General features: G+C 57.9%; 2 protein-coding genes across 5 annotated transcripts in view; one reads left to right on the top strand and one right to left on the bottom strand.

The window, feature by feature from the left end:
- Positions 1–1,911: 1,911 nt before the first annotated feature.
- On the top strand, positions 1,912–11,849 carry FAM151A (family with sequence similarity 151 member A). The gene is made up of 8 exons (XM_075533264.1): positions 1,912–2,038; positions 3,000–3,146; positions 6,347–6,499; positions 7,293–7,452; positions 9,180–9,404; positions 9,948–10,087; positions 10,699–10,842; positions 11,176–11,849. Exons 1-8 carry the CDS (start codon positions 1,912–1,914, stop codon positions 11,847–11,849), a joined length of 1,770 nt encoding a protein of 589 aa, XP_075389379.1.
- The window catches only part of ACOT11 (acyl-CoA thioesterase 11), a 60,279-nt gene continuing 46,763 nt past the window's right edge, over positions 8,208–21,723 (bottom strand). For all 4 annotated transcript variants that reach the window (XM_075556624.1, XM_075556634.1, XM_075556643.1 and 1 more), the window contains exons 9-16: positions 18,902–19,046; positions 17,735–17,790; positions 16,639–16,705; positions 16,227–16,310; positions 15,559–15,692; positions 14,179–14,310; positions 13,381–13,507; positions 8,208–12,119 (exon numbers count right to left, since the gene is read on the bottom strand). In XM_075556624.1, coding sequence (XP_075412739.1) covers positions 11,961–12,119; positions 13,381–13,507; positions 14,179–14,310; positions 15,559–15,692; positions 16,227–16,310; positions 16,639–16,705; positions 17,735–17,790; positions 18,902–19,046 — 904 coding nt within the window. In that variant the 3' untranslated portion in view covers positions 8,208–11,960. The remainder of the gene's footprint in view (positions 12,120–13,380; positions 13,508–14,178; positions 14,311–15,558; positions 15,693–16,226; positions 16,311–16,638; positions 16,706–17,734; positions 17,791–18,901; positions 19,047–21,723) is intronic.

Below are 21,723 nucleotides of genomic sequence, written 5' to 3'. Positions count from 1 at the left end.
GGTGAGTGGGTTGGAAAGGGGGAACTGATTACAAGGATCTACATGTGACCTCCTCCCTGGGAGAGGGACGGCAGAGAAGCGGGGGGGGGGGGGGGGGACTCCGGATAGGGAAGGATATGACAAAATAACGTTGTATGGATTACCAGGGGCACATGAGGGAGATGGGAGCGGGGAGGGAGGGGGAAAAAAAAGAGGACTTGATGCGAAGGGCTTGAGTGGAGAGCGGATGCTTTGAGAATGATTGGGGCAGGGAGTGTATGGATGTGCTTTATACAATTGATGTATGTATATGTATGGATTGTGATAAGAGTTGTATGAGCCCCTAATAAAATATAAAAAAAGAAAAGAGGAGAAAAAAATAAAATAATTAGGGCAAGGAATGTACAGATGTGCTTTATACAATTGATGTATGTATATGTATGGATTGTGATAAGAGTTGTATGAGCCCCTAATAAATTGTTTAAAAAAATAAGGTTCCTTCTCTGCTATGTGGAAGCTCTGGACTTTGTACGCCCGTGGCTCTGGCTGCAGTTTTGGATCTCTACTTGGCTGATGGATTGAAGCTGTAGGTCAACACATACTCTTTGTTCCCTGGAGAGTGTCTCTAAGAGCCTGCTCTAGGGGAGGGTGTGAATACGCCCTGTGCTTCCTTGCAGGCATCTTTGTTTCACCTTGGTAGACCAGTGTGGCTTAAGACATCGTTTGGGGAGGGGCCTCATACATGGGAAACCAGACCTGTGTGTCCTGCCTGCGCAGAGGACCTGCCGTGATTTGGGGCTCCCTGCATTTGGCTCTCCCCGACCTGACCTGGGGATTTGGGGCTGACAACGCCCACTGCCACTTGAAACTGGTCCTCAGTTTCCTGAGTCCCTGGGGGACTTTGGAGCGATGTGCAGGACCCCGAGAGAGGAGGGAATGGGCTCAGGGGAGGAGTGGGGCGGGTGGAACTGACTAGTCCCTTGGAAGAGTTGTGCATTGGGCACAGCTTCTCCAGCTCGTGGGACTAGCCTGATATTAATTCTCCAGAAAGAAATTCCAACCACACGTTCCAGCAACGCCATCACTGCTCTATGGGAGCCCGTGGTGGCTGCTACTGTGTCCACCCATCTCCTGCAGGGCCTGCCTCTTCGTTGTGGCCCCACCATGATATCCTTCTCCAGGGACCGGTCCCCCATGGCAATACGTGCAAAGTATCCCCCTTACTTTCACCCAGCATTCTAGCTGCACTTTCCCCATGACAGATTGGTTTCTTCTTCTGGCTCCCCAAGTGTCAGTCCCCTCTGCTTGAGGTGGTGACTCAGCCCCTTCCTTCCCAATGGACTCGCTGCCCCAGGAGTGGCCTGAAAGGTCCGGGTGGCTGCCAGGCCTTTCGGCCTCAATCTCAGAGATAATCAGCCACTGTCTTGGAAAAAGGAGAAGGCCTGTCTCAAAGGGAGATCTAATCTGTCCGGGCAACAACCTTGGCCAAGCCCGTCACCTCCCTAGGGCAGGGCAAAAAGTCCTAGGTTGGAAAGAGGGAAGGGTGTTAGAGATTGCCCCTTTAATACAAGGGGCCAGAGCCGACTCAACGTCTCCAGCAAAGGCAGGCAGGACTGGGGGCTAGAGCTCTTGTCCGCCGACTCCCAGGCAGGGCCAACAGTCGGTTGGTGGGGGGCACTCGGCTGACTCTCTGCTGCCTCTTCCTGAGCTCAAAGGTCATCTTGGGAGGTGGGGAAGTAGGGTGTTCCACTTGACCTGTTAGGAGCCTGGGAGACTGAAGGCGGGTGGAGACAGGAGGCACCTCAGGAGCCGTCCCTTCCACGGGCTATTCCAGGGCTGCAGAAGAGAACCGAGTCCCACTGGGGGTTCCCGCCTTCCTCCCAGTCCAGCTGAGTCAAGAGGGGGTGGAGACATCCCAGGGAGAGGGGCGCCATGGCCTTCGGGGTGCACTGCTCAGGTAGTTGGGCCAAGTGGGTTCTCATCAGCAGTGCAGGCGTGGCTCTGGTGTGCACCATTGGCATGATCCTGGGTCTCACGCTGCTTCGGCCGGCACAGCCAGGTAAGTCACCAGGGACCCCAGAACTTCCTGCCGGCTCCCCTCCTGACCTTCCCCATCTACAGCTCCCTTTACCTCTTCCACCCCGACCCACCCTACCGCTGGGCCCCGGCTCCACTCCACAGCCCTGGGACAGACACAGAGCCTCGCAGACTCCACGCTGGGTGCTGGCCTCATGCCATGCCGGCTTCCCCCCACCCCCACCCACCCAGGGACCTGGTAGTCACCTCTAACCCACCTACCAGGCTTCATCTCAGTCTCCGCCTCCCTTGTGCCTTCAATCCCCTGCACTCCATCCCCTGGGAAAGAAGTCTGGTGGTGCCGTGGTTAAGCACACGTCTCCACCGGCTGCTTCCCAGGAGAAAGGTGAGGGGTCTGCTTCCACGGAGGTAGACACCCTGCGGGGCAGCTCACTGGGTCTCCCAGGGGCTAGGAGTTGGAATCTGCTGCTCTCTCCCCAGCCACCCCACCCCCTCGGCTCAGGCCTCCTGCCCCCCCTGGGGGACTCTAAGTGACACACTCCCTGCTCAATGGCCCTCTGCTTCTGGCCACTCTCCGGCCTCTCGCTGTGGGCACAGCCAACCCCCTCTGCTGTCATTCAAAGCCATTTGCAGTCTGGTTGAAGGCCCTCCCCCCGTGGTTGGTATTTCTATGTATCCCCTGCCAGTAACCTTCACTTCTGCTGCTCCTCCTGATCTGGAATAAGCCACTGTCCCTCTCTGTCAAGTCGGCACTCAGTCTCCAAGGTCTCCCCTCCGCTTTGCCTTCTCGGAACGTCCCCCCTTTTGAAGCTGTCCCAGGCCAGAAAGCTCCAGTGGCCAACTCCTTCCTTTGCCTGTGGCCCTGAGAACTCTGGAGTTGAACTGGCTGTTCTGTGCCGTGCTGGGACAGGGGGGCTCAGGGTGAATAGACAGGGGTCCTGAAGCAGGGACTGATGCAAACAACCCCCTCGGGCTCCTTCCAGGTTGTGAGTCAGACTCAGCCTACTGCCCGGATGGGGACATGCTGGACTACCTTCAGAGCCTGGGCCAGATCAGCCACCGGGACGGCCTGCTGGTCACATGGTCTCATGCTGCCAACAACCAGACGGAGATGAGGGCGGCCCTAGACAGTAAGTCCAGCTACCAGTGCCACCGGGCAGGGCGGGTGGTGCGTCAGGGAGGCAGACGGAGAGCTGAATGGCAGAAGACAGCTCCATGGTCAGGTGCTTCCTGTGGGTGGGTGGCAATTAGTCATGGGGTGTCATGGTGATGGGGTGTCATGGTGATGGGCTGACTTACATGCTCGTTTCATGCTCCTTGGGAGTCAATGCCCCCCACTGAGGTTAGAGGAGCAGCTGATTTGATTCAGTCCCAGAATTTGAACCCCAAGACCTCTGATTCCAATGGCAGCATTATGCTGACCGCTCCCCAGGGCCCGTCAGGAACAACAGCCTCCGCACCTTCAAAGCCTGAGGGAACCATAGCTTTGTTGTGAGCCCCTCCCCCTCCCCAGGGCTACTCAAGTATCTGAGCAACTTGTGTCACTCCTGAGCCTCACAATCATGGCAGTCACTAGTGGGCACAGGAATCCTGTGGGGGGCACATGCCACACAGCGTACAGGCCTTCTGCAGTGACCATGCAGCCCAGTGTATGGGAGAAAAACTGAGGCTCAGGAGTCAGGTGACCTACCCAATGTGACACTGTCTGAAGGGTTTAAGCCGAGATAGAACCAAGTCTCTCCTTTGAAACTACAGTTAAAGAGGGTTAAAGAGGGCCAACCCACTCCATGAGGCTCAAGCGGATGCTTGTGAAAGTCAAAGACACCTATGAAAGGTGAAAGGGACAGAGCTCAAACCTGAGCTTGAACCAAAAGACAGACAGCAGTGATCTGGGATGGAACAAACAAGTTCCCAGGTGATGCTGAGGCTGCTGTGATGAGACCCTCCCCTCAATGTCAGGCGAGTGGGAGAGGATCTGTCTAAGGCATGTAGCAGGTCAAGGTCATGTGCTCTGATTCTTTCAGGGCCACCAGGCAGAAGGTCCAGGAGTCAGTGCATGGGAAAGATTTGCTGGGTGAGTGGAGGGTTAGTTAGGGAGGACTGCCTGGCGGGGAGAGGCTTGTGGCTAGCAGGAGAGCGGGCAGACATGCTGCTCAGGTATTCCTCTTGCTGGGAGGCGAAGTAACCAACAGGTGAAGCCCTCAGGACCAGTAATGAGAGTAGCAACTCCAGGAGGGTAGGGGAAGACAAGGGGTGGGGGTGGGGGGGAAGAAAAGGGGAACCAATCACGTATAACCCTCCTCCCAGGGGGACAGACAACAGGAATGGGCTAAGGGAGACACCAGTCAGTGTAAGGGATGAAAAAGTAAAAACTTATAAATTATCAAGGGCTCGTGAAGGAGGGAGGGTGGGTCAGGGAGGAGAAAAAGATGAGCTGATACCAAGGGCTCAAGTAGAAAGAGAATGTTTTGAGGATGATGGAAACATGTGCTTGACACATGGATGGATGGAATGTCGTAAGAGTTGTATGAGCCCCCACTAAAATGATTTTTTTTAAAAGCAGAGCCCCATTAGGGAATCAGGCCAGATGCAGGCCAGACCTGAGCGCTCAAGATGTCATGCACCAGAGCCTGGCACGTGTGGAGACTATGGAAGGAGCTGATGCTCAGGGCAAGGGTGTTTTGTTTTGTTTGTTTTCAACCAGGGAGTCTGTAGAGAATGATTACAGGGATTCTAGAAGGAGCACTGGTGGGTGGTGGTTATGCATCTGGCTGCGCCGAGGGAGAAGGATGAGGCTCTACTCTGGTAAAGAGCTCGTCTCAGAAACCCACAGGGCAGTTGCCTTGTCACAGAGTCACTGTGGGTCAGAATTGACCGGCTGGCAGTGAGCTTGGTGGACCTGTGAGAAGGGTCAGAGGGCTGAGTGGAGACCCTGTGCATGGAAACTTAGGGGCAGAGTGGGAGAGGGTCTTGCCCAAGGTCATACTGTAGTGTAGATAGAAGCTGGACAAGGTCCAGAGCCTTCTTACTAGGTCACCAACCAGGCAGAAGGTGCAGGAGCACGTGCATGGGAAAGGCTGGCTGAATGAATGGAGGGGTGGTCCCTTCTGATGCTGCCTTTGGTAGCCCCTGCTGTCACTCAGCTCCCCCGAGGCCAAGGGACTCTAGTGTGATCTTGGGTCTGTTACTGGGGCAGCAATCTGAGCTCCCTGCTGGACGGAACTCTCCTCGAGGGCAATGATCAGGCACATACAAGATCAGAGTAGCGATGCTCAGAGGTGGCAAGGGCGCCGTGAGATGGCAGGACCTACCGCATTCCCTCCAGAGGAGAGCTGCTGCCACCAAGGGCTGGAGTCTTCACCGAACCACGTGTTTCCATCTCAAGGCTCTGGGTGGGCTCCAGCCACCTCTTGGTGGTTAAGTAGTCCCATTTGCACCCAGACCTAACCAAACTCCCTATTCTGATTCACAGTGACCCTATGGAACAAAGTAGAACTGCCCCTGTGGGTTTCTGCGATGGTAACTCTTTGCAGGAGTAGCGAGGCTCATCTTTCTCCCCTTGCAGAGGCTGGTGGTTCCAAACGCGGACCTTGAAGTTAGCAGCCCAACTTGTAACCACTCGGCCACCAGCAGCAGTCAGGGCTCCCGTATTTGCACCAGCCGGGGAGGGTTTTTAATAACAATTGGCAGTCTGGACTTCCAAGTGGGTCTGTGCTGCCCGACTCAGATTCCACAAGTCGGAATCAGGGAAAAATAAAACAGGATAAAACATGCACCCTATTGATGAGAGGTGAGCTGGTGGCTTTGTGGTTTTGAGTCAGGCTGCTAACCGTAAGGTCAGCAGTTCAAACTCACCAGCCCCTCCACAAGAGAAAGAGAATTACGGTTTCGGAAACCCTTGGAAGCAGCTCCACTCTGCCTGTGGTGCCTGTCGGAGTTGGAATCAACTCATAGCGGTGAGATTTGGGAGTTTATTTGGATTAAATCAGATGACCTGAATGTCTCAGGATTGGGGGACGGGCAGCTCAGTCGCAGGGAGTCACCCTAGGAAGGCTTTTGCAGCCATGTGTTGACAACTGAGTCACAGGACGATGGACTAAAACAGATAAAGCTGCAGATGCTGCGTGGCCCCAGCTGTGTAAAAGCTACACGCCGCCCAGACAGGGAAGGTCATATCAAAAGGCAAGCTGTGGGTGAGGTGCAGGTAGATGGCCCGCCTTCCTATTTTATGTTATTTTCCAAATGATCTGTCATAGGCCTGTGACCCTTTCAATGTTAGGAAACAGGGTATTTGGCAGTGGACCTAGTGTGAACTTGGCCCCTTATGCAGGTGACAGCATGGTCCTGGAGGCAGATGTCACGGTGGAAGGGCTCAACACGGCCAACGAGACAGGGGTCCCCGTCATGGCACACCCCCCGGCCATCTACAGCGACAACACACTGCAGCAGTGGCTGGACACTGTGCTCACCTCTTCCAAGAAAGGTGAGGACCCCTGAAGCCCAGCCCCGCCCAGCCCATAGCCGCTGGTCCCCAGCAGCAGGACGGGGACCCCCACCTCTGGGAGGTGAATCTAGTTCCTGCCCCGACTTGCTCCCCGCCTTCTTGGGCTTTCTCATCCCAAGCCCTGGACAGGGAAGACAGGGTAGATGAAGGTGTGTTCTTTCCTGGACGCACAGGTGAGACGGGCCAGGTGTCCCTCCTCTTGGGCTTGCCGTCTTCTGTCCCTCTGTCCTTTGCTTGAGGACCCCCCAGGCCACAAACGCACACCGGAGTGACCTCCGAAGTCTGGCCACTCTACACGACCCTCCACGGCTCCCCATTGCCTTCAGGACCGAGCATTGTCTGACCAAGCTCTCCAGGGCCTTCTGCTTCCCCAGCCTGTCTCCCACACCCCCCTCACGCCCATTGCCGCCTGCCTGCCCAGGGCATTTGTCCATGCTCCTCCTTTGCCCTTCTCTACTCCAGGGCGCGCCCCTCCGTCCACACCACCTCCCTCCCTGCCAGGATGGCTTAGGGTGCTCTGAGCCTGCCTCGCCCACCCAGCCACAGCTGGCTCTTCTCTTGAGGCTCGGTGCCCCTGCACCCACCCCACCAAGACTCAAGTTCCACCTCTAGACACTGGCCCTGCTCCTTCTAGAGGTGGACCCTCCTTCCTCTCTGAAATAGCTATGCCTGTTTGCGAGCCTCACACCCAGCCCAAATAGAGTCTCTGTTCCTCACCCCACTGCCCTTCAGCACGCGGGCACTGAGCAAGCCCCCACCCTCCCCCTCACAGGCATCAAACTAGACTTCAAGAGTATCAAGGCCGTGGGCCCCTCCCTGGACCGCCTTCGAAGGTACACCCAGGATGGGAGAGTCCGGAGGCCTGTGTGGATCAACGCCGACATCCTGAGGGGCCCAAATGTGCCCATCTCAATAGAGGTCAATGCCACAAGGTCAGTGCCTGAGTCCCGAGGTGTCATGACTCGGTCTACCTCCATTCATACCAGGTGATCTTACCTCTGAGCCTTTGCACATGCTGTTCCCTCTGTCTCGACTGCCTTTCCCCCAGCCCTCGCTGATGGGACCTGTGCACATTATTAGTTCCTGTGGAAATGCGCCTGTGGTCCCAGGGTGCACAAGGGACCCTGCAAGTCTCTAAGCCTCCACACATCCTCCTACCCCACTTGACTTACTGAGTGGTCACTGTTGATTTGTGAGTTTATAGCCTGTGGACACAGGGTTGAGGGTAGACATGCCTGAACCACTGACCAGCACAAGCCATGGCTTACTAGAAAGTTCTCAGATATTGGCTCCCTCCCTCTCCAGCCCCTGGGGATCTGGCAATGCCACAGCCAACCCTCAGACCCACAGGCTGCCCTGAACTTGGCTTATAAGGGAGCCTCCCACCCCAAACAAACTGGGTCTGACTTGGTACCTGCATTGCCATACAGCCAGGATCCAAACCAGGGGGAGAAACACTGCCAGAGAATCCATGCTGCCCTGTACCAACCCTCCAGGGCAGGGCAGGATGCCCCTGTGGATCTCAGACTGAGGAGTAGAAAGTTGCCATCTTTCTCCCTCACCGTGGCAGGTGGTTTCGAATGGCTGACCTTGTGGATATCATAGCTCAGGGTATAATCACCACCCAGGCAGGGCTGGGGCTTTCCCTGCCCATTTCACAGATGAGAAAACTGACAGCAAATGTGGCTCAGTGTGTGGGATATTTATTCGATGTCCCGGGCACTCTGCCCAGCACAGAGCAGGCAGGGTACAGTGAGAGTGAGGTAGTACTACAATCCTGGATCTATACAGGAGCTAGTCCACAAACCTTAAATGACCCGCCTACATCGAGGCCAGAGACTAGCTGGCGGTGCAACTGGCTCAGTGGCCAATTAGCCTGGAAGTTGGTGGGGCATCAGGAAGGCCTGGCAGTCTCCTGGGACATCACCGCCTGGAAACCCCTGGGGAGTCATTCAAGTCGGAGTGGACTCAACTGGAATAACAAGGACAAGGAAAGTCTTGCAAGCCGTGGAGAAAAGATTCAAAGCCAGGCCTTTCCAATTCTAAGCCCTTACCCTTTACTGCTCTTCTCTCTGCCCAACCGTGCGATCCACCCTTCCCATTATCACCGTGCTTCTCAGCCTGAGGTTAACGTGGAAAACAGCCAAGGGGGGTGGGAGGGGGGACATGGAGTCACTAGCCCAAGATAAATATGGGTCTTCTTGGAGTGTCCAGTTTACTCAATAGCTTAGGGGTGGGGAATATTCTATTAAAATTCACAGGAGGACAAAATAGGGATAGAATAAACTATGAGAACCAGGCGAGTCAGAGCTGGCAGGGCCCAGGTTGGCAAATTGTACCTGGGGGCTCTGGGTCCAGTCTCCTACGTTCCACTGGGGGCATTTGGAGATCCACAGTTGTGAATGAAAGGTGTTGGGTCAAGTGACTTAACCTAAGGTCACAGTCAGGGCCTGACCCTGGTCAACTTGACTCCAAAGGCCATGCTCTACCTGCAGAGCTGAACGAGCCACTTGTGTTCTTGGGACTCTGCTTATACCTCTGCCTGCCTCAGTGATCCTGCAGGCCCTGCCTGGTGCCTTGTCCTGGCACCGCGGTGGGGGCCAGAGAGAGAGACCAGCACAGCCCCAACTGACCTGCCTGCGCCTCTGACTCTCTGCAGCTTCCTGGCCCTGGTCCAGGAGAAGTATCCTGAAAACACTCTATCTGTTGGCTGGACCACGCTCTACCTGCCCCAGCTCTCGGGCAGGACGTACACACGGGCCATGGTGGAGAGGATGCAGGAGCTGGTGGGAGCACTGCCACAGAAGGTCACCTTCCCTGTGCGCGCTGTCATGGCGAAGGATGCCTGGCCCCACTTCAGCTGGCTGCTGGGCCAGTCTGAGAGGTGAATACTCCAGTCCCCAGCCTGTCTCCCTCCAAACCTACCCCCAGGAAGGTCCCAGAAACTCATGTCTGGGAGGGCCCCAAAGGTCATCCGGTCTAATGCCCACTCAGCAAGTGTTTGCTTGTATTCCTCTGGTGATGGGTTGCTCACCACCTCCAGGGACAGCCCTGGCAGGGGTGGTGACTTATGTCTGGCGGAGCCAGTTGTGCCCCTAGGACTGCAGATTGTGGTTGCAGTGTGCCCCGTAGAGATCAAGGCACTGCCTCCCCAGTTGGCAACAAGCTACCCAGTCCCCAGCGGCTCCCTACAGGAGTCTGGAGGCTGCAACCTCTGCAGCCCGCCCACAAGCTCCTCCCTCTCCCTCTGTCCTGTCTCCATCACCACTCAGGAAACCCCCTTCTGTTTCCCTGGCCCCAGGCTGGGTGTGGGGCTCAGGGACAAGTGGCAGGTCCATGCTGGACAGCGGACACTAGCGCTTGCTCTGGGCTTTGCCGGGGGCCTCTCGGGGCCCAACAATGGCTAAGTCGGCTCTCGGGGCCCCAGGTACAGTCTGACGCTGTGGCAAGGCGCCTTGGACCCTGTGGCTGTGGACGATCTCCTGTACATCCGGGACAACAGTGCCATGCACCAGATCTACTATGACCTCTTCGAGCCTGTCCTGTCGCAGTTCAAGCAGCTGGCTGGTAGAGAGAGGCCTGGGGAGGGCAGTGTGGGCAGGGTTCTGTAAAGCCCTGGGGCCAATGAGCGGGTTTGGGGGTGCATGGGAGGGCAGGGACATCATAAGTGGGGGTTCCTGCATGGAATAAGAGGAAGTAGTCATTTTGAATAGGGCTACCGTGCCGGGCCCTAGACTGAGCACTGCCATGCAGGGATGGTGCCCAAGCTCCACGTATATCCAGGGAACAGGGACTGCAATATGGTGGACAGGGACAGTGAGGCCACACCATTTAAGCAGTGTATCCTGAATCACCCGCAAGTTGCAGACTGACCATTTCAGAGAAGAACCCTCCACCCACCAAACACACCTCTCCCTGCATCTGAGGTCCCCTCCCCTTGGCCTTACATGGCACCTAAACATCTCATAGAGGTCCCGACTTTCTTTACCTTTCCGGGGAGGATGGCAGCTTCATCAGATTCCCATACAGCCACTCTGACTGGCTGCGGGGCAAGATTCTATGAAATGGCACCACAGCTGCCTGGCAGGGAGGCTCAAGGGGGACCTGTAGCACCCGGGGCCCTGGGAGGCACCCCTGGAAGGGCAGCTACTCCATCTTGGCAATTTGGGGCTCCACAGCAAATACCACCCGGAAGCAGACCTACTACACAGGGGGCAGCCTGATCCCGCTGCTCCAGCCTCCCCGGGGGGACGGTCTGGACGTGGAGTGGCTGGTTCCTGGTATCCAGGGCAGTGGGGCGACAGCCACAGTCATGCTCCCAGGTAAGACTTGTGCCTCCTGGTTAGCCGGCGGGCTCCCTTGCTGGGGGAGGCCACTCGGGTCCTGTTGCCACTGGCAGCACAGCTGGAGACGGTGGGAGGAGGGTGGAAGAACTGGAGTGCCTTTCAGACCAGAGCCCTCAACGTAGCTGCAGGAGAGTGGCAGGTGCCCGGTCACCGCGGGAGTCATGAGCTGGGCTAGTGGTGTCTCAACCTCGGAGGACCAGCAAGTTTAGGCAGCATTGCACCTAGAGCCAGAACCGGGCCCCTGTTCCTTCTCTGTAGTGGAACTCCATTGAACACCCTCTTCCCCATTAACCTTGTTTCCCCCTCCAGACAAAGATGGGATGGTCCTGCTGAACACCAGTCTCCAGGAACTTGCTGCTGGGGACCCTGTGCCCATCGTCTGGGTCCCAGGGGGTGCTTCCCTGACCCTGGAGTCCTGCCTGCTGCAGCTGGCTCCTCGGCCAGGACGCTGGGGCGTCCACGTGCACATAGCCCAGCCCGAGGCCCTCCGGCCCTCCCTGGCCCTGCTGGCCCGCCTCTCCACCCTGGGCCGCCTGCCTCGGCCCGTGTGGCTAGGGGCCGCTCTCTCCCATGGGAGCTTTGAGGTCCCTGGCTATTTGGCCGGCAGGGAGTTTCTTGCTGCGGTGGCCGAGATCTTCCCCCACGTGACCGTGGCCCCCAGCTGGCCCGAGAAGATGCTGGGCAGTGGCTACGGAGAACAGCTGATCACAGACATGCTGGCGCTGTGCCGGGGGCTCTGGCAGCCTGTGTCCTTCCAGCTGCAGGCTGAGTTGCTGGGCCAGAGTGGCGCCGAAGCTGTGACAAGGTTGCTGGCAGCCTCTCCCCGGGCCACAGTCACGGTGACACACAGCCCCCACAGGGACAACTATGCGGCCATCCAGGCAGGGCTGCTGGCAGCCAGGGCAGGGGACAAAACCCGGGTCTACTTCCAGCTGGCCCAGCGTTTCCGCAGGAGACTGCTGGAGGACATCGGCAGAAACTGACCGCCAGGACCTCTGGACTCACAGTGGGCGGGCAGAAATACATGTCTCTGCATCCACCCACTCTGCACAGGTCTCCTTGGGGCAGGATGGGGGGCAGTGGGTCCAAGGTGCCTAGAGGGTCTGGAGGCTGGGAGCCACCAGGTCATTGCGGTTGTCCAAGAGGAACTGCTCGCAGGCTTTGAAGGTGGTGTAGAACTCGGAGGAGAGGCCGGACGCGTTGGTGGTCACGTAGTTGAGGAAGCCCGTGGTGGCTTGGTTGTAGTAGGATACCTGTGGCCACAGGACAGGACGGGTGCACGCTCAGGGAGGCTGAGGAGCAAGCAGCCCACCCACCTGCCTGCATGTCTGGCAGGCATGCCTTCCTCCAACTGGCTCCCCAGCACAACCTGCTGACAACACTGACTTCCTGCCATCACCACTGGGGGGGTGGTGGTCCTGGCCTGGGGGCCCAGTACTGAATCCCGCTTAAATGAAGCTGCTCTGGGGCCCAAGGTTCAGGGAGGTACAAGCTGCCCCCTGGGAGGTGAGGTCCGGGAGAAGCAGGAGGCCCCAAGTCCCTGGAGTACCTAGTTTCACACCCTCGGCTATAGACTGAAAGGGTGGAGGGCCAAGTACCCTGGAGGTACCTAGGAAGAAAGGCCTGGCAATCCCCTTCCCCAAACTTTCACGGCCACTGGGTCCATGACAACTCAATGACCCTGCAGCTGTGGGGAGAGCCGCCCCCTGTGGGTTTCTGGGACAAGCTCTGGGAGTAGAAAGGCCCGTCTTTCTCCCTCAGCAGCGGGTGGTGGTTTCCAACTGCTGACCAGTGCAGTGCAGCCCAGCGCGTCAGCACTGCTCCACCTCTGCCCGCACCGTCCTGCCCCGACCACCCCAGGCAGGCATGACTCAGCGGCAACCTTCTGATTGGTGTTTACGGCCTGCTGGGCTGGATGGGAGCTGCAGGCCCTGACTAGCTCTGGGCGGAGGAAGGGGAGCCTCGGTGCCCCCACCCTCCCTGCTCCCCACCCCCACATTTTCACAGTCACCACAGGTAGCCCTGCGGGAGTGCTATGGGCCCTCGGAGCCACAGTGAGTTCATGGGTGCCTGGAGACTGAGAAGGGGATTCTGTGTAAAGTCATGGCCCTGGGGTTTTAGATCAAAGCCCAAGTGCACGGCTTTCTCCAAGAGCAGGCTGTAGCCTGTCTGCCCTGCACTAAGATCGTCCAAAACACAAACCAAACTGATGCTGACCCAGCAACCCTAGGGGACAGGATGAACCCCTCCCCCCACCTGCTGCCACACACACACACACACACACACACACACACACGAGTTTGTGAGCTCAACTCTTTACAGGAGCAGAAAGCCCCATCTTTCCCTCAGCAGGCTCGTTGCAATGGTTAGCAGCCAAACGCATAACACGACTCCACCAGGACTTACAAGGGCCCACTCTCGACCCTGACCCTCCCCACCCTGCTCCCTGTGCTGGAGGGGGCTGGCTCAGGACTAGTGGGTGTGGGGTGGTGCCGGGCGGGCAGGAGGGCTCACCTTGGTCAGCTGGTCCCCCTCACACCAGAGGCAGAATCCTGAGCAGAGGGTCTCCCCGCGCTTATACTCGGGCGTCTCGCAGTGTGTGGGCAGTGTGACCGACCTCAGTGCGATGACATAGGGATCCCTGTGGGGCAAATGGGGAGGGGGGGGAGGGATCGGCCACGGAAGGCCAGGGTCAGTTCTGCCCAGGCTTTGGCATGGATACCCACCTCAAGGGTCTTGAAACAGGAAGCCCGGCCTCAGGCCAGAGGGAGGCTCCTGTGAGTCACTGGTCCTCCTGGCCATCCTGCCTGGGACAGGGTAGAACTGGCCTCGTGGGTTTCTAAGACTTATTTTTTACTGGAACAGAAAGCACTACCTGTCTCTGCCAGAGCAGTTGGTGGGTTTGAACTGCTAACCTTGCAGCCCAAGGAATAACCCACTACACCAAGGCTCCCCTCCCCTGTAGGTTTGGCCCTGGATTCACCAGGGCCCGCTGTGATCAGAGTTCTAGATGAAAGTGTGACCTTAGGGGAGGGGAGTGCCTTCCTCGTGCTGGGGCCCCCTGGATTGAGTACAGAGCTGTATGGAGCTCTGAGCACAGGGGCCAAGGAGGTGGGCACCTAGGGACACCCTATCCACCGTCTGGACAAGGCAGCCACCCCAGGGAGAGAGGGCCATGACGGGTGGGAGGATGGGGAGCTCACCCCCATTTTATGCAATGACTCAGGTCCGGGAGGGTACCTGGAACCCCATGGATGACAGGACCCTGCCTGTTGTCCCCACCCTGCTTGTCCCCAGCAGGTAGGCACCCACCCATTGTCACAAGGTTTCCGCCGAGAGGCCAAGATCACAAAGTCATGGGGCTTGGTGTCGCCGCCCAGGGAGGGGCTGATGACGTGGTAGATGGCGTCATCTTCGTCTACCTGGTGCACCAGCTCCACGCTCCTGTGGGGGGACCAAGCTCAGGGTCAGCCAGCTCCAAGCAGGAGCAGAGTCCCCCGCCCCCCACCATCTCCATGGTGATGCTGCACCCCCTGCACTGCTCACACACACAGGCACATGTGTGACACCTGGGTCCTAAGTGAACACACACACGAGTGCATGCACAGGGAGGCACCGGTGCGCACACCGACCCAGGCACAGAGGTGACAGGGCGGTCCTTGCACGGCTGCTCTGAGCAGTGTGCCCAGTCCTGCCACAGCCCCAGGTAGCGTGTACTTTGATGGGGACGTGGAGACTCAGCACAGAGCTGCCCGCAGTCATGGAGCCAGTAAGGAAGCAGGGCCCAGACATGTGGCAGGCACATACATGACCAGGTACCTACACAGGTGTGCCTGGCCTCTCAGGTTCAACTCCCGAAGGCTGGGTGATGTGGCATCGGCCATCTTGGACTCTTCCCTCGGGCTACCTGCCCACCAATCCTACCAAGTGTCAAGATCTGATCCTGGCCTTCAGTGTCTCTCCAAGAGGCCTTCCTCTCATGTGCCACGCTCCTCCCACCCTCACATCCACTATAAGCCACCACTCTGGCAACTAGAATAGACAGCCCTCCCCACCCAGGGCCCAGGCCACCCAGACTGGGGTTTTTAAAGCAACACAGCTCTCTGTGCAAACAAGGCTTAGGCAGAAAGCCCAGTTAGCCACAGCTGCAGGCGGGACGGGGGGGCGGAGCCAAGTGCCCAGCTCTGGATTTCCAAATACTCAGCTGAGCCTCCCGCGGGTGGGCTTAGAAAAAGCCACTCACAAAGCAATCAACGAACTGCTCCCAGACTTAGGGTGCAGGGCATAGCAGGGAGTAGCTTTAAAAGTGATAGATTCCTCCATTAAACACTGTCACGTTGGCGATTTTCCTAAGAGCCTGTTTCTCTTCCTTGGCAAGGTTCAAGATGACAGTCCTGTGAGGAATCAGTCCATGGGGGAGCAAATGTATTTATAAGAGCACAGGTCTTCATGCCTCATTGTCAACCGTGTTGAAGAAGCACACATGCCCTGTACATTCATAAGAAGAGCCTGGGTATTTGGTGGTCAGCAATTTGGCCATACAGTTAATCATTCTGAGCCTGGGAGGGGGTGTCCCAGAGCCCTGCCCACTCTCCCAGAGGCCCCATCCACCCACAGTTCTTTCCCAAGCCCCCTTCAGAGCCCTGCAGACCCTGGTTTGAAAAATCACTGCTCCCAGGGCCCTGCCCTCACCGGTAGTGCTTGTCCCACTCTGGCCGCCGGTGCAGGTCGGAGAGCAGCTGGAAGGCCTGGGCCACATCCACCTGCACAGTCATTTCCAGGTGGAAGGAGAGGAACTTGTCGTCCTCCAGGATGTACAGGCGCACCTGTGTCGGGGAGAGAGCAGCCTCCAACTTGTGCCCCCTCCCCAGACTGGACCAGAACCTGGGCCTGCCACTGTATACTGTGAATCAATCAATCTCACACACACACACGCGCAAGCCTCCCCATGGAAGGGCCTGAGAAGTGGTGACAATGGATCCTCAAAGCCAGGTGTTGTCCAACGGGGAGTGTCAACAGGCGGGGAAGTGACTTGCCCCAGGGCTCAGGGAGCCAGTGGTGGGGCGCAGGTCAGCAGAGGAGCAGGGAGAAGGGGGCATGGCTGGGCAGACAGCAGCGGAGGTGAGAGGTAGGGGGCCAAGAAGGAGAAGGGGGAGAGGCCTCTCTGGCTGGTCATTCCATGTCCTGTGCAGGTAGCTGTCTATCACTGGGCTGGATCCACCATCCCCCAATTCATTTCCAGAAATCCCTTTTGGGTGGCTTGAGACTTTCTGTTGCTTGCTACCGGTTACTTCTTACCATGACAAAGGATGCTGGCTTTGCTCAGAAAAGGAAAAGGTGGGTGAGGAGAGGTCAGCTACCTGGTTGACCTCTGAGGACAGCGTCCAGTTGTCCTTGGCCACGAGCATCTTCAGAGAGGAGACGTTGTTGTAGCTCAGGTACACCTGGGGAGCACACAGAGCGCTATGCCCTCGCCCAGCCTCAGTGGGCCCTGTGCTAGTGAACCCCGCTGGGCTAGTGTGGGGAGAACCTGGATGGTGACTGGGGGAGATACTCTGGACAGAGCCCTGGGCTTTGGGAAAGGAGGCCGAGGCTTGGCTAGACTGTAGGGCCCTGGGTGAGTCATTTTCCTCTCAGGCCTCAGCCTCATGCCAAACAGTGGGGACTCAGGAAAACCTTTGGTTAACTGCCTGCCCCAGACCCACTTGACAAGGATAGTGGGGGAGGCCCCCGAGGGCCCAAGGGATGTCCCCTCTGAGCAGTAGGCCTTACCTGGTTGCAGGGGTCCCAGGGGACAGAAAGGGGCATCTCCGCCTGCTTGCAGGACACAATGTACTTCCTGAGAGAGAGGAGGAGGGCAGCGTGGAACCCTGTCCCTCTTCACCACACTGCTGGAGGGCCGACCCTGTGCCAAGACACTCTCCTGGGCAGCCAGGGAGCCTGAGTGGGCACAGGGGCCTGGGAACACCCCAACTCAGCCCAGAGCCCCGACAGCAGCTCCGAGACGGGGAGGAAGGGTGTCGAGCTCAAAGCTCAGCTGCCCCCAACCTGGCTACGGCTTTTCTTAACCTCAACCTCATGGTGCCCCCACCTGCGTGTGTGCCTCAGGGCAGAACTGTGCCCTCGGTGACGGCTGGTTTTTAAAGAAGCGACTGGCTTTTGGTCAGCAGTTAAGTGCGCGAGCGGTTAGCACCACTCAGGGAAATCCCTGGTCAGGCTTCTGTGCTTTTGTGCCTCCGTGTGCCCATCTGTAAAGTAGACTGGTAGTCCTAGCTGGTCACAGGGCGTGGCACGTAGTAAATGCCCCACCCATGCTGACTGGTGTGCATTGACACGGGCTCCTGAAGCCTCGTGTGTCCTCAGCGCTTGCAAACATGTGACGTCTGGCCCGCCTGCGGTGGGCACACTGCAGCTCCTTGGGACCCTTCTTCAGCTGCCCACTGGGCACCCCAGCCACCAGGCAAACACAGGACTTAGCACTAGCCAGAGTCAAATCCTGACTCTGCAGATCACTCTGCGCCTCTGAGCAAGCCACCGAACTAAGCCCTCTGTCTTCAGCATCCCCACCTGTATCAGGGCCGTGAGACTGCCGGTAACAAGGCTGAAACAAGCCACGGTCTTTGCAGGGCCTGGCGTGGTGCCTGGGACAAGAGGCCAAACAAAGCCCCATACCCACTGCCAAGCCCTCTGTTCTAACTCGCAGCGACCCCTTCCACAAGCTTTTACAGGCGAGATAGCCTCACTTATCTCCCACGGAGTGGCAGGTAGATTTGAACCACCAACCTTGTGGTGAGCAGCCCAATGCTTAGTCCACAGCACCACCAAAGGTAGAAGCATTGGCAAAAGGCCAGTGTCCCAGGCCCCTCACCTGTCCAGGCGGATCTTCCTCCTGGCACTGGCCTCTCGGTAGCGCCGCTCACCTTCCTGAGGAGGGAAGCAGGGACAGACCACACTGTGCGCAGGACAGGGAGCCTGCCTCCCCACCCCAGCACCTCTGAGGAAGGCCTGCTCAGCAGTGGCCAGAAACAGGCCGAGGGGCTGAGCTCCAGCTCCTCCTAGACTCAGGGTGACTTGGGGAGTCCCACAGCCCCTCCCTGGGCCCCTGCTCCTCCTCTGTAAGGGCGCATGGAGGGCACCGTGCTGGCTCAGGGCCAGGCCTCTCCAGAGAACAGCACTCTAAGGTTGCCTTGTTCCAAGGCCCATTCTACAGCAGAGGAAACTGAGGCACAGAGGGTGAAGTGGCTTGTTCATAGTCACAGCGATAGTAAGGGGCAGAGCTGGGATCAGAACCAGATGGCCAGGTTTGTGGCCCGCAGTCTTAATCGCCACCTCTAGTGTCCATCTCGCCCCTGTCTGCAAGGGCTGGACGGCAGAAGTCAGTGGAAAGCACCTTGTAAATTGCGACCTCACCTGCCCACCTGCAAGCCTCCGCACCCCTCCACACCTACCACCCACCCCTGACCACCCAGCTTCCAGCTGTGGAGCCTGGGTTTCTCACAACCGGTGGTTAGCTCAGTGAGTCAGCTAGGCAGCGTAGTGACCTTACAAAAGAGAGGTAACAACCTCTTCAAGGTTAAAGTCGGCTGGGCCTAGAAACAACCCCCCGGCACACCCCCCTGGGTCTGGAACGCAAGAGGCCCATGGGAGCACGATTTAGAAAGACGGCCTCCAAACGCCGTCTCTGACTCGTCCCAGAGCCTCTGCATGCCATCGCCCCTTAGGGAGGGCACCCAGGCTGGCCAGGCCCAGGGCTACTAGCCCCAGTCGGTATCACACAGTAGCCCTCAGCCCTGCGAGCCAGAGGCTGCACACGGCACACAGGGGACTGACTCTTGCAGAGGGCACCCGCTAGGTGGGTTTTAGCAGCTAGAGAGTGGCAGAGGCCTGGCTACCAGCATCCCACCGGGAGCCAGGCAGCCCCACGGAGGTCCCTCCAGGGCACTTAAAGGGAAGGGGCCTGTCTGGGCTGGCAGCCCGGCTCCTGGGCAGAGAGTCCCGAGAGTCGACGGGCATGCATGGCACTGCGCTCACTCACCCCGGCCTGGGGTCGGATCCAGGGCAGCGTCTGGGGCTGGTCGTCTTCACCCAGGACAACGAAGGTCATGAAGGCGCTGTTGATGTGCTGCCTCTGGGTCTCGTTCCCCTGGCGGTAAGCCTCCACGCACACACCCACCTCCATGCTGCGGGGACGGGGCAGGGGTGGGTGCTGCTTCCAGGCGCCACAGACACCCCTGCAACACCCCCTGCAGTGCTTCCAGCGGCTCAGAGCTGAGCCCCACTGGATGGGACACAGAACACGCACTGTGTGCACCACCACCACCAGGAAGCCCACTCCAGCTCCGATGGAACGCACAGGCGTCAGAGAGCAACTGTGCTCCGCACGGCCGCCGGGCCTGGCTTTTCTGAAGGAGCTTGCCAGCCCTCTCTTCCAGGTGTCGCTGGGTGGACGGGAGCCCCCCACATGCCCGTTAACCATTCACACCCAGCCCACCCCACCCCTGGGGGGTCTGCAAACTTGTACATCCGTGGCCTCGCTGGCTAACAGCGGATGGGGTGGCGAGTTCATTACCTGCTATTCAGAGCGCTGGCCCTACCAGCTGGGCTCCTCACGCACACGTCTCGCTGTCTTTATTAATTTAATACTCGCTTCTCTCTGAAGAAGTGCGACCATGCCAAGAGGCAGACTTTTGACGCGTGGGGAGACCACGGCCCAGATGGGCTGGCACTGGACCCTGGTCTCATAGCCCACCAGGAAGAGCAGCTGGACTGCAGGGCTCTGGGGTCACGGTTTGTCCCCAGCATAGCCCAAGTGTGTGTTTGCTGCCAGACGGAAGCCATAACAATGATGACAGTGGTGGAGGAGGAAGTAGAGGTGGAGGTGCAGGGGGTGGAGAAGGTGGAGAAGGTGGAGGTGGAGGAAGTGGAGGTGAAGGGGGTGGAGAAGGTGGTAGAGAAGGTGGAGATGGAGGTGGAGGTGGAGGTGGAAGTGGTGGAGGAGGTGGAGAAGGTGGAGGTGGAGGTGGAGGTGGTAGAAGAGGTGGAAGTGGTGGAGGGGGTGGAGTAGAGGTGGAGGTGGAGGTGGAGTTTGAAATGTAGGTGGTGGAGGTGGTGGTCGAGGTGGTGGAGGTGGAGGTAGAGGAGGTGGTGGAGGTGGTAGAGGAGTGGAGGTAGTGGAGGTGGAGGTGGAGGTAGAGTGGAGGTGGTGGTGGAGGTGGAGGTGCAGGTGGTGGAGGTGGTGGAGGTGGTGGAGGTGGAGGTAGAGGTGGAGGAGTAGGAGGTGGAGGAGGAGGTGGAGGTGGTGATGGAGGTGGAGGTAGAGGAGGTGGAGGAGTAGGAGGTGGAGGTAGAGTGGAGGTGGAGGTGGAGGTGGAGGTGGTGGAGGTGGAGTTTGAAATGTAGGTAGTGGAGGTGGTGGTCGAGGAGGTGGAGGTGGTGGAGGAGAAGGTAGAGGAGGTGGTGGAGGTGGAGGTGGTGGAGGAGAAGGTGGAGAAGGTGGAGGAGGTGGTGGAGGTGGAGGTAGAGGTGGTGGAGGAGAAGGTGGAGGAGGTGGAGGTGGTGGAGGTAGAGGTGGTGGAGGTGGAGGTGGAGGAGAAGGTGGAGGTGGAGGTGGTGGAGGTGGTGGAGGTAGATGTGGTAGAGGTGAAGGTGGAGGAGAAGGTGGAGCTGGAGGTGGAGGAGGAGGTGGTGGTGGAGGTAGAGGTGGAGGTGGAGTTGGAGGTGGAGGTGGAGGTGGTGGTGGAGGTGGAGGTGGAGCTGGAGGTGGAGGAGGAGGTGGTGGTGGAGGTGGAGGTGGAGCTGGAGGTGGAGGTGGAGGTGGTGGAGGAGAAGGTGGAGGAGGTGGTGGAGGTGGTGGAGGTAGAGGTGGTAGAGGTGGAGGTGGAGGAGAAGGTGGAGATGGGGGTGGAGGTGGAGGTGGCCAGCTGCAGCAATAGCTGGCCATAAGAGATCGTGTCTCAGCTACTCACACTCTTGGAGTGCTCACGGTGGTGTGAGGGTGGCAAGCCTCACTTCACTCTTAAAGGAACTGAAGTTCATGGGGTTAGTAGCCTGCCCAAGGTCCTGCAGCCAGTACGAGACGGGGCCACCCTTCCTTACTTTTAATGCCTCAACAACAACAACAACTAACCTCACTGCCATCGAGACGATGCTGACTCACAGCGACCCTACAGGACAGGGTAGAACTGTCCCTGGGAGCTTCCAAGGCTGGAACTCTTTATTTTTTTGTTTTAATTTAAATAGCATCCTTTATTGAAAAGTGAATGTTGCCCATTAGTATTTACGTTCTGCCTTTTAAGGCTTTTTAAAATCATTTTATTGGGGGTTCATACAACTCTTATCATAATCCATACATACATCAATTGTGTAAAGCACATTCGTACAGTTGTTACCCTCATCATTCTCAAAACATTTACTCTCTGCTTAAGCCCCTGGCATCAGCTCCTCATTTTTCCTCCTCCCACCTCGCTCGCTTCTCCCTCATGAACCCTTGATAATTTATAAGTTATTATTATTTTGTCATATCATACACTGTCCGACGTCTCCCTTCACCCACTTTTCTGTTGTCCGTCCCCCAGGGAGGAGGCCATATGCAGATCCCTGCAATCGGTTCCCCCTTTTACCCCCACCCTCCCTCACACCCTCCCAGTATGGCCAAGGCTGGACTCTTGACAGGAATCGAGAGCCCCACCTTCTCCAACCACTACACTGGGATCCTTAAATGCTCCAGGAAAGACCCTCATTGAAAGTCCGAGCTCCTGGAAGTGAGGACCATAATTTATTCCGAAGGTCCGGTGGGAGAGGGAGCAGGACTAACTGTTGTTCTAGGAAATGGGTGGGCGTGCTAAACAGCAGACGCTG

The sequence above is a fragment of the Tenrec ecaudatus genome, chromosome 1 (genome assembly GCF_050624435.1).
Source record: "Tenrec ecaudatus isolate mTenEca1 chromosome 1, mTenEca1.hap1, whole genome shotgun sequence".
Taxonomy (NCBI): domain Eukaryota; kingdom Metazoa; phylum Chordata; class Mammalia; order Afrosoricida; family Tenrecidae; genus Tenrec; species Tenrec ecaudatus.
The sequence above is the reverse complement of the archived record's forward strand: the minus strand, read 5'-3'. Positions and strand labels throughout refer to the sequence as shown.